This window comes from Mytilus californianus, unplaced genomic scaffold, assembly GCF_021869535.1.
Source record: "Mytilus californianus isolate M0D057914Y unplaced genomic scaffold, xbMytCali1.0.p SCAF_1, whole genome shotgun sequence".
NCBI classification, from domain to species: domain Eukaryota; kingdom Metazoa; phylum Mollusca; class Bivalvia; order Mytilida; family Mytilidae; genus Mytilus; species Mytilus californianus.
The window spans coordinates 52,022,225-52,039,648 of NW_026262581.1; the positions used below are offsets into that span (position 1 = coordinate 52,022,225).

Consider the following 17,424-nt stretch of genomic DNA (forward strand, 5'->3'; position numbering starts at 1 on the left):
TATCACACTCGTTAACATCAAATTGACATAATGTTCCATTCGAGGTTTCAGGACATTGGCAATAAAAGCTCCCATAAGTATTGACACACATCCCGCCATTACGACAAGGATCACTGTGACATTCGTTAATATCAAGATCACATACGTTGCCTTTATAACCCTCTGTACACTGACACGTAAAAGCACCGTTCAAATCAAAACAAGATCCGTTATGAAGACACGGATTTCCTGAACATTCGTCGATCTCCTTATGGCAAAGCTTTCCAGTATATCCCATTTTACATTCGCAATCGAACCTACCGTCGAAGTTCCTACATTCTCCTCCATTTTTACAAACATCGTTCTCGCATTCATTTACGTCAGATTGACAATATATGCCATTCCAAGAACCAGAACACTGACAATAGAAACTTCCATTTGTGTTGACACAAATCCCGTCATTAAGACAAGGGCTGATGTTACATTCATCTATGTCAAGATCACATACGTTTCCAGAATAACCCTCTGTACAATGACACGTAAAAGCACCGTCCAAATCAAAGCAAGATCCGTTATGAAGACACGGATTTCCTGAACATTCGTCGATCTCCTCATGGCACAGCTTTCCGGTATATCCCGTTTTACATTCATCTATGTTAACATTACACACGTTACCAGTCCAACCATCAGTACATTGGCATCGAAAACCACCGATCGTGTTTTCGCATGTTGATTTATGTTGGCATATATTACTTTCACATTCATTTACATCAGTCCCACATAGATGACCACTCCAACCCTTACCACATTCGCAATGAAACTTCACGTCGTTAGAGTCCATCACACATGTGCTGTTATTCAAACAATGGGTTTTCTTGCATAAGTCAGTTAACGAGTCACAATCTTCGCCACTGTAACCATATGGACACGTGCATTTGTAATTGTTTATAAGGTCTACGCATGTCCCATTGTTCTTACAAGGAAAACTGGCACACTCGTTTATTTCTTTTTCGCATTGTCGACCTAAAATAATATATTTTTTTTTATTTCAACATCGATCATGTAGTTGACAAGATAAAAATAAGGAGATGTGGTATGATTGCAAATAAGACAACTATCCACCAAAGTTCAAATAAAGTGGATATAAGCAATTATAGGCAACCGTACGGCCTTCAACAATGATAAAAACCCATACCGTATAGTCGGCTATAAACATGTTAAAGACCCCGACATGAAAAGTATGAATCAATTCAATTGAGAAAACTAACTAATTTATAACAAAACAATTTACGAAAAATAAATATGACAGACATGAACCAACGACAACCACTAAACTACAGGCTTCTGACTTGGGACAGGCCCATAAAGAATATGGCGGGATTAAACAAGGTATACTTAATTTTTGAATGGTCAAACATCAGCCTTTATGAATCTCAATAGTTAAGTTTTGTCACAATAATGAACAATAACATAAAACTTATCTAATAGCTGTTGAGGTATTATAGCAATGTTGAGGTATTATAGCAATGTTCAGTTAGCATATTATGGTCCGAAACATGACACTAAAAGTTAAACCGTGCAGAACTTTACGAAGAGTGAGACTAATTAGGTATTGAATTAATTCTAAATGTGATATGAAACATACCTGTAAAACCATCGTTACAAACACAACGATATGTTTCCCTGGTGCTGTAGCATGTAGCTTTGTTTTTGCAGGGTGCACTAACACAAACATTTTTCCTAATATGACAGTATGTTCCAGTCCATCCTGTAATATTGTTGAAATTGCCAAAAAATGTAAAGGACCTATATGCAAAACAGAACTGAATTTTTAATCATGTAATGTTTTCTTCTCTCGATCAGTTGGAAAGGAATTGTGCATTTTTATTGCTTGTTGGAGTAACGTGCTAATGATTTTTTAATTGCCTCAAAAACTCGTGCGTATTATTTCAAATGGATAACATTATCACATGTTTTATGATGATCTTAACATTTAATTGTCGTTATCTGTTGATTTTTTTTTACATAAGTCTTTTACTTTTTTTACTGGATAACGGACTAATTAAATTACTAAATATTGATAGGTATTAAAAAACTCAAGATACCAAGCTTATAATTTGTATGCAAGACGCTCGTTTTCTCGTCTACATTAAATTCATCAGTGGCCCTTGACTCAAGACAGTTGGGAGGCCAAATTAGTTACGATGTTTAAGGTCCTATAATCAAATCAGAATTGAATCTTTAATCCATGTAAAGTTTTTCTATCGATCAGTTGGGAATCGATTGCGTATTTTTGTGACTTGCTAATCATAAATTATAAGTATTCTACCCAAGGAGGATACATAAAGAGTACATAAACCGCTTGCTATTCTGACAACTCTTATAATCCTTAACAAATGTTAACTGTGCGCAAGCTTTCCGCATAAATTCATATCAAACAACTGTTTTCTCCGTATGCCTTTATCGTTTACTTTATATGTACTAAACGACATGAGGACATCAACACAACAATTATTTGCAAGAAAAATTGTTTGCAACATTATATGACATATTTTGGAATCAAATACCATTTGTAACATTGATACAAATACCAACCTGATGTACACCTTTTGGCACCGGTTATCCGGTTACACGTGTATTTTGAAGATGGTACGCAATAAATGTCACATCCTCTGCCATAATAATTTGGATCGCAATACACCGTCATATTTACAGTCATACTACAATGAAAAAACAATGAAATGAGAAGAAAATGGGTTAAATATTGAACTGATCTCATAGTTTGCACTCCATATCAGTTTTTGGAAAAGGAAGAAAACCAACAATTTTGAAATGTGTCTCGTTATAAGAGAGGCGTAAACTTTTCAATATGTCTTCCGACGTTTCTAAATGAAAGTACCAAATTACTTTGATTCTAAATAAATGGCTTGGTCATGATACCATTTGACTTCAATTTCTAAAACAGAATAATAAAGTACTCGTATCACACATAACTGTTTTATTTAAGTTTTTATAATAAAAATTGATAAATTTTGGAAAATGTTAGTATTGTGGCCTATGGAAGAATAAATACTACCGCATTCCCTTTAAGAAGATAGATCCAATTACATATCGAAGGCATACTGATTGGGCAATGTACAACTTACGCTTTTAATTTACAGTATTATTCATGTACTTTCTATTTAAGCAAATTATCACTTTTATTTTTTTTTAAGATTAAACTCTCAACCTTAAGTGGAACAGGAGCAGCTTATATTTAAGGAACACCTAAGTTGAGGCCCGATGTTCGGTTTAGTTCAGTTATTTGTTTTCTTTTAGTTTTTATATATGGGTTGGTTTTTTTTCTATCGTCTTTTTCTATTTGTCATTGTATTATCTGTCTTCTTCGGCTAATTATTTAAAATATTCTGATTGGTACTCCTTATTTTGTTGTAATTAGGGAAAGAATTACCAAGTTTTTCCCAAAGATTTAATATTATGTTTGAAATCAAAAGAATACTTAAAACTCATATCTTTAACTGTTATGTAGGTGTGTCGTTTTCTTTCCATCCAATAAACCTTGTAAATAAACCTTGTCAATGAACCTTGTAAGCACAACTCCTCCTCCAAATTCTTTGTAGATTATATAATATAATGAAGTATAACAGTTAAGTGTCTCATATTTTATTTAATGTAAATCTATATTTATTTAACCTTGATTACCGGCAGCCTAATGAATATTGTTGATTCTCTTCAACAACACACATACAGTCACGCATACATGCATACAAACATGCTGGCATACATTCACAACCAACCAGATAATCAGGTACCTGATGATTTAAAAGGAGTTAAGTTAGTCATATATTTTATTTCTTTATGGTCAGGATACATACTTCGTATTGTAAACGAACAATAACTCAATATCTCTAAGTAGATCTATCATCTTATGCTCAACTTCTTTGAGGTGTAATACCACCAAATCATAGCACGCCACGTGACAACCGGTTTCATACGAAAAAGTGTCGAAAAAATTATTCCCTTGAATTTGACAGTTGTAGGAAGTTAACCCTGTATTTCATTGCAGAACAAAAATATGAGTCGTAAACATACAGCTAGGGTGCTTCAAAGTACCATTCTTTTTTCATTTGGTGTTTCTATCAAATATTTTTGGAAACTTGAGGTTACGTGGTTATTAAAGTTTGTACACAGGAAAAAAAGGGTGAAAATTTGATCGATTAACTTCCAGTGATGGTTATTATCTTATATGCAATGAAATATTATGTGAAATTTTGTCTGTAGTATACTGGACAGGATAAAACTTATCTCATGCCCAGTATTTTTTATTAGAAATAAATTCTGCACATTTTTTTTGAAAAGTGTCAATTTAACAAAGACAAATAGGGGAAAATCAATGGTGGCAGTACTCCTTGATATCATTTGAAGATGTACAAGAAAGAATATAGTGTATTTTCAAATAATTTTATTGAAAAGAAATACACTTCTCCATTTTTTTTCTTCGAGAAGGCTATATATAGCAGTTTTGTTAGACTAGTAAGATTCAAAACATAAAATATGATTAAAGGAAGTTAAAACGCTTGATCTAAAAATTTCATCTCCTTTTTTATCTAAAAAAAGAGACGAAAGTACTGATAAAAATACAAAATACTTGTTTAAAGTGGTTAAGGAAGAAATTAATAGTCCTTAACATAAGTCTACATCTAATATAACACTATTTTATATTTTTTGTTTACAGAGAAGTCACTACGCACGTTAAGCTTTCGTGCCTACTCATGCTCAACTTCTCTCAGATCATTTTAATATGCACATGAACTTTAATTTTTTTTCATTCTGTCAATTGCAGTATATATATTTAAATATCCAAGTTTCGTTCTCAATGCCACTTAAACCAGGAATCCCGCCTGTTTTACACCAGTTTCACTTTTTTCATCACTTTGCTAAAGACATGTATTTTTTACATTGGTGTAATCTAATATTGAACTCATATAAATTTGTACATAAACATCTGCAAAGCTCTTTTCTTGTAGATTACGGTATTTAAGACAACTGTTTCCGCTTTCACATTGGGTTATATACTAAATAGAAGCGTGATTGTAAAAAAAAAAATTTTAAAATCTCTCATAGCATGAAGAAAGGATTGTACATAGTTAAAGATAGTTTACAATTATTCCAAATGAATCATTTTACTAAATTCCTGAACTAAACACGTCATTAATATTTTATAGTAGGTCAAAATAAGTAGTAAATGTGTGGTTTTAATATCGTATTCATGGTGTGGCATTCGTAACATCATCTCATTGTTAAGTCAACAACCGTAAACGCTTATTCTCCTTGTTTTTTTAAGGAAAAAGCTTTGATCAATACTTTCCCTCATCTTTTTCTTCCAGTGGACGTTAAGCAACGTTAAGCAACCAACAATCGATCAATCCGCAAGTCCCGTATCTTGTAGGTAATATGCGTTTTTCTATGGAATTTACCTAATGTTTCTGCAGTAAAATTTCTTGCATGCCCAGCTTCTGAACGGGTAGGTTCATTACATATGGATTTCCGCCTTCTCGTGTCCAGTTATTGTACAAATACGTTCGATTTCTTTGAGCTATTTATGTTAATTTCGAATGTTTTTGAGTTCAAAAGACTATGATCATTGATGTTTAACCCTTGGCTATTATTTTATTTATGTTTCCAAGTGAGATAAGGGAACTGTTTGTGATATTTTGTTTTCGTTTATTGTTGTATAAAACAGGCAGTTGGTTTGACTATTTTGACAGTTTTTGCAGTTTTGCATTCGAAACCCTATTGCACATATGTAAGGCAAAATTCAAAAACATAAATAAGGATATTTGATATGCTTAGTCTTGTGAAAATCTGAGGGATATAATCAATTAGATATACCATACTTCTTTTTTCTAATCCAAGGGGCAAATAAGGCCGACTTTTTCATATGTTTTTCTTTACATGTGATTTTGTCCATTCATGGATACTGACCAGTGTTACACATCGATCGATGCTGTTTGTTACAGTTTCAAAGGTTGAAATGTTTTATATTCGTATGTGTTATCAGATCATTAATGGGTGAAATAGATTTTATATGCAGATAAGAACATACTGGTGATATTGCACCTTTTATCAGTGACTGTAGGGGAGTATCTAGGTTGTGTGATGGAATTCGTAGTTTAATCTACCGCTATAATTAAATATATTTTTCATCATAAGGATGAAATTGTGTATGCCCTGTCTACAATAGTTGATGGCAATATAGGTTTTGGGTTGTTCGTGCGTCTGTTTGTTCGTTCGTCCGTCCCTAGATAAGCTAATTTTTTGGTTAAAGGACGGTTTAAGTTGTGGTGTAAGTAAGTTTTAACATGAAGTTGTTGTAGCATCAGCTTGAAACATTGTACATACGTTACACGATGTGAAAGTTGTAAAATATACTAAGTATGCCAAATAGAGTTTTGACTTTATTGAACATGAATTTCTGATAGGGTGAGCGGTGTCCTAGTAAGATGTTTTCGTAAAGACAGTAGTTGATTTTTTTTTATTCATGTAAAGATGTGTTGGCTGAGTCAATAGGTATGTATCTATCCTTTACTGCATTCCCTATAAACATCTGTTTCTTTATAAAACTAAATGACTTTGACACTTACTTTCTTCCTTTTTGTGATCATAAGTAAAATGTATTCATAGCTACCAGGCTTATAATTTAGAACACTAGAGGGAGGTCGGTTGTGACTACACTCGACTCGATAATTACTGCAGCTCGAATTGGTGCAACGGTCATATTAAATATTGAAGAATCGACCATTTAAAACCCCCCAAAAAAACCAAACAAAAGGCTGTCAAAAATCTAGCTTAGGCTATCTATTCCTGTGTGTAGAAAAATCTAAGAGTTTTAGATAATTCAACTTTTTATAAATAGTAAATATAACTTAAAATGACACTAATTATATGTTCAAATATATCATGTCAGTACCAACGAACTGACTGCTGGGCTGGTGATACATTCATGGACGAAACGTCTATACTAGTAGTAAAATCGACCTAGAGATAATAGGAGCAGAAAATTAAAGCAGTTGGGTTTTGTTTGCAAAACAATTCAGTGATTCTTAATAAAAATTAAAGTAAAAAGAATTATTTAGAATTTAAGTGTCAATTGAAACATATTTTTGTATTTTTGCTTTTTAGGAAAAAATGTGTAGCTTCGGGGGTAGGGGAAGGACTGTTCTTCCAAAATTAAATGGCAGCTCCCTAAGGGTATCTTACCTTACTCTGTTGGAAAGTTTCAAAGTTTTAGGTTTTGCATTTGTTTCATTGTAATATGGTCTCTCCATGATGTAGTGTCCGGTCATAGAATCTACATAATCATCTTCTAAAGTATCGTGGTCGTATACATCTATTTTTAATTTACAAGATCCCTAAAATAAAGAGTGCTACTTAGAAAAAAATGTTAAGCAGTTTCATAATGTATCATTTGTTGCTAAAACAAAAGTAATGAGGGTAAATACGAAAAACAGAAGAATACCTGAATAGACATTTGTAGGAATGATTGACAAAGAAAAGGAACTTTGTATAAAAAACAATTGTATTAGCTTTGTATCATTGTTTTCCTTAAATCTATTTTATAAATTTGGTGCAAAACATATAGACAGTGATCAAATATTACAAACAAGTTCATTGAGATCACTTTCTGCCTCCCTTTCTATAAAATGGCGAATTTTAACATGATGCGAGCACTCAATACTTCCTCTGTAATAGAACAGCATAAGAACAAACTGTTCAAAAAGACACAAAGTGCCGATCTAAGAGTATTCGCATTTACTGAAAAGCTACTTCAAAGTCAATTAAAACTAATAAATATATCATGTTTTCCAAGACTAAAATATCAATCAGCGCACGTCCTACATATTTAGTGTAATGGCGTCATAAAAATTCAGAGAAAAGAATGACCTTATGCAATGCCAAAACATAAGGATCTACAGGTGTAGTTAGTGTTCAAAATGGTATAGCAATACATATTTAGTAATGTTTTCATTTATTAATAACAACATCGATGTTAGTACATGTACCAATAAATACAATATTCAAAGATCTTAGTACAGTAATAACATATTAATGACCTTTATGAATAAGTTTATTCAAATGATCAATAAGTTCACATTTTTCGTATCTAAATTTACGGAGCCCCGACTCTATAAACTACACCAACAACGTATAAAACAGATCGGGGGTCGGTTGGTTGCCTGTTGCAAGGCAAAATTTCTACCCTGTCCAATATGTCCCCTTTTGCAGTGACAGTCAAAATGTTCTGCCTTTCATTCTGGACGACCTACATTTAAGAACCTATAGTGTATCGGTTGTAAATTTGTCCTCAGTCGGAATATGCATGAATTATTTACTACTGGACATTAGGCAAGCAACGATCACTCAATAAAACTAATTTCTTGATGAATATTTAAAATAAGGCTATATGCATTTGCTGGTATATTCTAAATATAGTTTAACAACTATTTGATTCTAAATGTATAATTGTTGTTTCAAAAGAGCTTTTAAATAAAAGTGGTTACCGATGTAAAAAACACTATTGATGTCAGAGTTACTTTTTAATTGTTCTTGTCTCACTAATCTTCCAACAGTTTTTATAAATTGTACCATGCAATGAATGTGTAATGAACATACTACCAGCAATGTTATGCTTCTGCTTTCTTATTTTCCTGTACAAATGATAGATAAGTATTCTACATATAATAATACACAGGACAGTTGCTTCTGAAATTTCCTTCATCAAATAGATTTCGGAAGCCAAATGCATCAAAAGTCTTCAAAGTAAGTCGAGTTAAAAGAAAGATGGTATACGAAGAGCGGCTACAATGGTCCAAAATCAACTTTGCTTGATAAAAAAAATCACATTTCGTTTTAAAACTCAATGGATGACAGTTCCCAATAGACATGCACCATATAAAAGAATCTTCTTACCCTTCCAAAGAACCGTAGATCACCCCAAGGTTTCTGTGAAGTTCGTGTTGCTTAGCCTTTAGTTTTCTATATAGTACACATACATTTTGTGAACTTGTTTATCTTTTTGTCGTTTTTTGATTTTGACATGACTCTTGTCAGTTTTTTTCGACTTGGGATTTCCCGCCCTTTTTTTTTTTTAGATCATGCCATTACCATGATTACTGAAGCAAACAAACTACATTAGCTTAAGTACAAGAGAATCTTAAATCATAGACACTTAAGACATGGACCCCTTTTTGTGGTTCATTTCTTTTTTTGTTTTTTTTTTTTAATATTTTTTAAATTTTTATTTTTACTTTTTCCTTAGGACTCTTTCTATATTGTTCAGCTTGTATTTCTGCATTTAAGAAAAAATAACTGAAATGTACAGTCAATTCATTGGAAACAAATTCACAAATCAGTGACAAAAAATAACGGGACCACGCCCAAAGAACCTCTGATTTAAATTGCGATACTATGGAATTCTTCTTACTGTCCATTTGTGAAATGAGAAAGTCTTTGGATTTGAATAGAGTCTAATATCTTTCCCAAATGTGATATAATCTGCGTTACGTATAATATCTGTACTCCAACGGCCATAGCTACACACGTTCGTGCTTTCATATCTGAAATATAAAACGAATATCTTTTAACAGTATTCCAACAGCATTTCTGTACTACATTCTTCCGTCAAGGCTGGACAACAAATGTAAGTGATGCGTGTAGAACGAGAGGAATTCTTTTCGGTATACTTTGCTATTTATTTTATGTTTTTGATATCGGTTATACCGATCTTTTAGAGATAATCACTTTCTCTTTGCTTGTTTTCATTGTATTATCAGATTAATTCATGACAACTTTTATATCAGATGTATTATTAGCCCTAGGTCGTGAGCCTAAATCACTAGGTTTTTCGATTTACTAAGAATTTTCAACGGTTGAAAATTCTTAGTATTTCGAAAAACCTGAACCCCCAGGAATAAATTATCTTAGCTTTATTTGGTAAAACCTTTCGGATTTTTGGGTCCTCAATGATCTTCAACTTCATTCTTGATTTAGCCTTTTAACTTTTTCAATTAGAGCGTCACTGATGATGTAGACAAAACGGGTGACCTTGCGTACAAAATTTTTATCGTGGTATCTATGATGAGTTTATTTACAACCACTTGGTCGATGCCACTGCTGGTGGAGTGAAACTGTTCACAAAACTTTTATTTTTTTCGAAACATTCACAATGTTCTACCTTAGGAAAAGATTACATTAGCTTTATTTGGCAAAACCTTTTGGAATTTTGGGTCCTCAACGCTCTTTAACTTCGTACTTGATTTGGTCGTTTTAACTTTTTTTATTCAAGCGTCACTGATGGGTCTTTTGTAGACGAAACGCGCGTCTGGCGTACAAAATTTTAATCGTGGTATCTATGATGAGTGTATTTGATATCGACAGAGGGTTGTTAATACATCTGATATGATACTTCAACTTCAAAAAATAGCACTGTATGGAAATGTTTTACTTTGAGAAAAAATCAACCTCAACTTCGCTATGTAAACAGCACGTAAATAATATAGGCATTCGTATACATTAAACCGTAGAAAACTTAAATGCACTTATATTTTCTAATGGTTTAACAACGTATTTGTGTACTGACCAAAATTTATTTAAAGAATTTAGGCAGGCCGGAATTGATGAAGCAGTACAAACAGTGCGGCACTTTTGTATGGCATCGATTCTATTAATGCTAGACACTTAAAACAGAATCCATGTTTTATATGATTTTCATTTTTACAATTTATGTTCATGTTTCCTCCTTATTTTTTGTATTTTAATATAGTGCATGCGTGTTTCTTGTTTTCATTGAAAACGTATAAAGTGGAAGTATCTTTTTCAGTAATTTACCGATCCATACAATAACCAGTGTTCTCCATTTTTCACTAAGGTAAGGTGGGTGTTTTGAAAAAATCACTTGCAACCGGTTGTTTTTTTTGTTTAAACATTTCAAACCGGGTTTTATTTTACTGTTTTTGGGAACACAAAAAGAAGGATTAGTATTGTATTAACATTTAATAAAATTTAACCGTTCTTCTGCTATCACTGCTAGCCTTTCATTTGACAAATTAGTTTTTCGCATCTCGGATAGCAGATATGGCTTTTGCAGGACTCCAGTCTCCTGCATATGCATTGCTTATCGATCCAAGTTTCTGTCCTGTTCCTCGCTTTAGTGTTGTATTTTTGGCACAGAAATATCCTCCTTCTGTGCCGATTAGCCATTTAAAGTCCTATTCATATTTATCAGCTTGGGAACAACCCCTCAAATGAGGGGTAACCTCTCAATGTAATGACTATCCCTTTTATGAGGGGTACATTTCACGAGATACAAATGAGCACATATTTATTTTATTTACAGAAACTTTTCCCAAAGAACTATACATCTATCTTGTATTATATGGTCAAAACATGTCCAAGAATTTTGTAATATTCCTGGACTTCTATCTTCTTTATCATTAAATGGGACCCTCTTTTAAAAAAGTTGTTCCAAACATAACAATTTTTTCCCCTTTTAAGTTAAAAAATCTAAGTTTTTCTCTTTTCTTTTCTTCAACAGTATTAACATGACCTCTTGCCAGAGAGACAGTCCCTCATTTAAGGGATATCCCTCATTTGGGGGATTGCTCCCAACCTGTTCATCTTCGCGATCGCTTGCGTGCCTTTTCCGTTGTTTTTCTACTTTTTTTTTAATTTCAACAATTTCAATACAACTATCCGTTTTAGTTGACTTATTTGGCCTAGAATTTTCCTTATCACCATCGTCATCTGCCTTTCTCTTCCCCTGATTAATTAAAGAAAACATTGAAATTTGACGATCCTTCATTTTTGTCAATGAAAACAAACAGCGAGGCGCGATTAGTATTTAAGTTTTTACGGTGCGGAACCGAAAAAAATCCGGAATTTGAAAAAAAGCCGACCACCTTCTAAAATGGAAAGGTGGTCGGCTTTCAAAAGAAGGTGGTCGGCACACCCGCCTTAAATGCCGAATGGAAAACACTGATAACATTGCGAATAGACATGCGATAATAACCGGAAAGTTACGAAGAATTGTCACGCGATGACGTTACGAACAGACACGCAATAATAACCGGAAAGGGACGAAGAATGCGATAACGTAACGTTCGTTTAGTTTTCTAAGGTAGCAATACACAGTTAGGAAAAAAACTAAAATTGACACTCATAATTTTTAACCAACCTCTTTCTCTTGCTTTCTAACAAATAAGGCTTTATATTTGTGTTATGCATGTGTATATTTATGGAAAGAGCATCTTCCATAGATTTGATTTCCAATAGTTATAACGGAGAAATATAATCTCTTCTTGGTGTAACCATGGCAACAATCTGCATTTATTTGATACAAAATATTGCACAAAGGATGGTGAAAATGTCACCAAAGTCCCCAAAACTTGGTCCAAAGGAGAATTTCAATCCATTAGAGTGATACCTTTCCTGAAACCATAGACATTTATCTATCAAGAGTTAAAAAAAAATCATATGCGTTTCTGCTCATTTTTCCATAAAATTGAATTTAAAAGTTCGAAGGTCAAATCTTTGTTGAAAAACACTACAATTATTTCTGGACCTATGGGCGGTATGGATGGGAAAAAAGGGACTGTCAAACAGAAAAATGGCCTATAAAACATGCAAAAACAAAATCTTGATGTTCATATTAACCCACTTGGAAGGCTATATTATTCTTTAACTATCTAAAAATCAATTTTATTGTACAAAAACTTTCATATTTAAAAAATTCACCATGGCCAAAATGCGAACCTAAACTTCTAACTGTGTATTGCTACCTAAACATAATTTTACAATTTGCGCAAATAAAAATCAATTTCGGTTTTCGTTATAGTGGAATAGAAAACATGGTTTAAGTAGTTTATCTACATACGTTAAGCCTCTCAAAACTGAGGTTGCGAATTCGAAAACCGCATATAACAGGAGCGTTCGACTCCGATCGATTACCAGTTTTCCTGTCGAAGGTCAATTGATCTCTCCGGGAACTCAGGCTTCTTTCACCAATAAAAACTGGTCGGCAGAAGATAGACAAGAGTGCCGAAAGTGGCGTTAAACACCAACAATCAATTAATCAACCAATCTATCAATCATAAAGGTATGATTTAGAGCTATTGAAACTTTATCAATTATCAACAAATTTTGTATAAGTTATTATGGCAAACAGGACATACTGAAAAGAAACACAAGTGGTTTACACAAGAATATTTTCTCAAACAATTCAAACGAGAGAGCCTAAAAGTTAAGCTTTCAACAAAGTGGTAAATTTTAATTCATTATCACAAATTTAACTTTGTATCATATACATTGTTTTGTGTGATCACGTTTTGAACCATATACCTACCCATTTATGTTATCTACACATATTATAAATTTGTGATCGCAATCCGAGGTTTTAACCCCCCAATGATGGTCACACAAAAAACCGGCAGCATCTAAACTTCGTCTGTTCTGGAAACTGACCAATTTGAGCCATATTTGGCCTCCGCATTCGATCTCCTAAAAAAAAGCGTTCTATCAGACAATTTCTATTCACAGATAGAAAAGAAGAACACATCTCATCTAATTCATATAAATATATTTTTTTTAGTTTGCTCAAAATCAAAATGTGTTTGCAGATAAAACAAACTAAATCAAATTTCTTAGATGTCTTCATATAACCCTATCAATTATAAATACCCCTGTGAATATATAAATCTATCAAAGTGAATATTTTTACTGTAATTTTTCCTCTAATGTTATATCCACATTGTAATATTTGGTGTATTTCGTAAATAGATGTACTGTTTATCTTTCTGTACATTTTATACAAACTAAGTTTAAAATCTGTTAAATCAAATACAAAGCTGTGCCATATGCACAGACATTTTGTTAGAAATTTTATTCGTTCAAAATTGATATCGATTAGCCTCAGAAATCTGTTGATGGTAAAACTTAACAAATTGATGGTAGCATTTAACAAATTCCACAATTAGTGGGTTAATTTCATCAATTATAGTATGATCAGTTAAATTAATTTATCCTAAAATTTACAATGAAAAATAGCTTATATACTCACTCCCATAAATAAACACATACACAAACACAAATACGTCCATTTCATTTCGTGGAAACACTTTTTAGTAAAACAATAAAAACTACACTTCCATCATTAAGAATACGCACATTCATTAATGTCTCTTAACGATTAAGTGTATTTCCTTCCGTTTTTATACCACTGTCGATTTAAATAAGAATGAAAATCGAAACTTCTGTCTTCGGTTACCACGTGTTTAGTACAACTATTTTCTACATAAGAATAGAGGGACAGCATGTTAAACTTACTGTTATTGTAAGATCAAAGAAAGAACACATAAAATGACTAAAAACCATTTGAAACATTTTATAAATTCTAATTGACTAAAACAGATCTAAACACCAAAATAAAGAGTAAAAAAATAAAAACAAAAAAGTGTTCAATCGGCGAAGTGCCTGTGAGTAAAACAGTTGACTTCTTGTTTAACGGTTCATTCAGATTTTTCATGAAATTATTTTCAAAGTCTACATATTGCGTTTCGTAAGGAAAATAAATAAATGCTTTTACTTTGATTTATACTTGTGAGTAAAATTCACTATATTTCATAAATCATGTAACGATAATTACCATATGATTAAATAAATAAAAAATGCCTTTTTAGAAACTCTTACTTTATGACGACTTGAAAGGTCATAACTTTTTCAATTTAAAATAAAAGTAACTTTTCGTCGGTCATCTTATCAGTCACACGGACCATACGCGTCGGACCATATGAGAATTTTGACTATGCGCATATGGTCATGACCATATGCGTATACTCATATGATCGATTCATACGCGTATAGTCGGACCATATGAGTATATACTCGTTTGGTTATTAACAGGCCGGACCATGTGAGTATTGGAGTCTATATGTTTTTGATATATGCATGATATATGTTCCTTTTTCATACTTGTGTGCTTTTTGATCAACAAATAAGAAACCAAACAAGTAAGTTCTGGAAACAATATACAACTTAAAAGGATATAAGATGCGACGGCAGCAAGTAAGAAACAAAACAAACACGTTTTGGACACAGATGTTTCCTTAGAATATTTTACATCAATTACTTATTTTCTGAATAAAACATAAGTAAAGATAAACTATGTAAGAATTTTAACTTCTTACGCTGGAACACACAACTTTTTTTGCAAACCCAAAACGACACAATTGAATGACATCTTTTATCTCTAACGTTTTGTCTGCATCTGATGTACCTGTATTCTTGTCTTCGCTAATGTCAATTAACATTGTGTTGTTTTTTTTTTATCTTGTTGACTTTTTCGTTCTTTATTAAAATAATTGAATTATACTGTAGGTTATTAAACGGCTGCTTTCTAATTGGAAAGTGCGCCCCATATTTATATAGATTTACTTCAGAAAAGTACTTAGGGATGTTTTTTAATAAATTTTGTTGTGAGTTTTATAATTGACTTCTTGTTATATATCCTTTTATAAATCCTAAAGTTAGCACATACTTACAACTTCTCGTCCAATCAAATTGCTTGAATTTGGCTTCTAAGTTTCATAATACATACTTTTCCCGTGTACTAAGTAACTATGCATGAAAGATCACAAGAGTAAGATTTCAATGTATCGTAATCAAGATATTAAAAATTAAAAAGTGTTCCTGGCTATTTTAGAATAACATTGTGTGTTCAAAGTAAAGGTTAATCTATGAAAAGGTATGTACCATGAAATTTAGAGCGAGGAGCTTGCCCTAAGCACTTAATTTCAAAGTATTTACCTTTTCATAGACTATCCAATTTAGCACATATTTACAACTCAAAAAATCTTTTATTTGGTATATTGTTAGTTTATTTTGGTTGACAACTTGTATCACAGGCGTTTGTAAATCGGAGTTCATTAACTAAGTTTACTGTTTTGTAAATTTACTCACAAGTATAATAGCTATCATATTTGTTCATTTTGTGACAGTGATTTACCAGATCATAGTTTATAAATTCAGAAAACACAATTTGGGACATTGGCGGTTTATAGGTCATTCTCACATAAAATTATGTGATTCTATAAGGTCCTTGACTCCAGAATGAAAAGATGGTAGCTGCTAGTGTGTATCGATATAGAGCGGTGTCTTGCTACATTCTTTACATGGTACATGTTAAGATGACAAAATAAATTCACTGCAAAATTAAAACTATAATAAGTATGTAAAATATAGATACATGTAAATAAAGGCAACAGAAGTATACCGGTGTTCAAAAGTCATAAATCGATTGAGAGAAAACAAATCTGGGTTACAAACCAACCGAGGGAAACACATCAACTATAAGAGGAAAACAAAGGAACAACAGGAACACCAAAGAGCAACAAAAACAAACGCCAACACACATAGACACGAATTATATAAAGTCTAGCGGATACGCATTAGAAAGCAACAACCAAAAGATCAAATACTATAGTTTGTTTTGGTTTTTTTTAAGTAAAAACTCAAAATTTTATTAGAATATATATTGATTTGGCACGTAACCTATAAACATTATCACGGTATTTCAATTCATGATGAAATAGATCTATAATCATCAAGTTCCATAGATTTCCCTTCACAAGGTTTCATAGTACATTTTTGCTTTATGTGTACAAAATTAATTGCATGATGGATGATAAAGTACCGCCATTATAAGATAGCGTTGTACACTAATCAACGTATTTAGGACCATATTTGCTATTTCTTTTTTAAATGACAGAAATTTGTAATTATCAAAAATATTTTTTTAAATCAAAGATTTGAATAGCAGGATGGATAAAAATCTATGTGAAAACTAATTACAAACATTTTGTTTTTAATTTAGGACACAACATGATATTCCAAAATAGCCAGCGGCAATATCTTGGTAATTCATCATCCATGAAGTAACATTGTACACAAAAATGTAGGTACTATGACACCTTGTGAACGGAAATTCAAGCAAGTTGATGATGATGATGATGATGATGATGATGATGATGATGATGATGATGATGATGATGATGATGATGATGATAATGATGAGGAGGAGGAGGAGGAGGAGGAGGAGGAGGAGAGAAGGAGGATGATGAGGAGGAGAGGAGAAGGAGTGGAGGACGATAATGAATAGAGCAACATTATACAATCATTGTTGGCAAATATGAAACCCTTTGTTTTGTTTGTAGTTGAAAAAAAATCGTCAAAACGTCTTTGTACCTTTATATGATAGTAGCTTGTGGTAAAAGTGAATAAAAACATAATGATCCACCAAAATTGTGACATCAGTATTAACAGTTGATTATTTTTCTATTCCAGTCATTTTGAAAATAGAAATAACCTTTCACATTTGCGTTATAAAAGCGTACA

General features: G+C 32.4%; 2 protein-coding genes across 2 annotated transcripts in view; both read right to left on the bottom strand.

The window, feature by feature from the left end:
* The window catches only part of LOC127720964 (fibropellin-1-like), a 47,250-nt gene that overhangs the window by 5,167 nt on the left and 24,659 nt on the right, over positions 1-17,424 (bottom strand). The window lies entirely within an intron of this gene.
* On the bottom strand, positions 7,216-14,196 carry LOC127721052 (uncharacterized). Its single transcript, XM_052227738.1, has 4 exons — positions 14,093-14,196; positions 13,379-13,533; positions 9,464-9,596; positions 7,216-7,391 (listed from the first exon to the last, which is right to left on the bottom strand). The coding sequence occupies exons 1-4, from the start codon at positions 14,135-14,137 to the stop codon at positions 7,236-7,238; spliced, it is 489 nt and encodes a 162-aa protein (XP_052083698.1). The 5' UTR covers positions 14,138-14,196; the 3' UTR covers positions 7,216-7,235.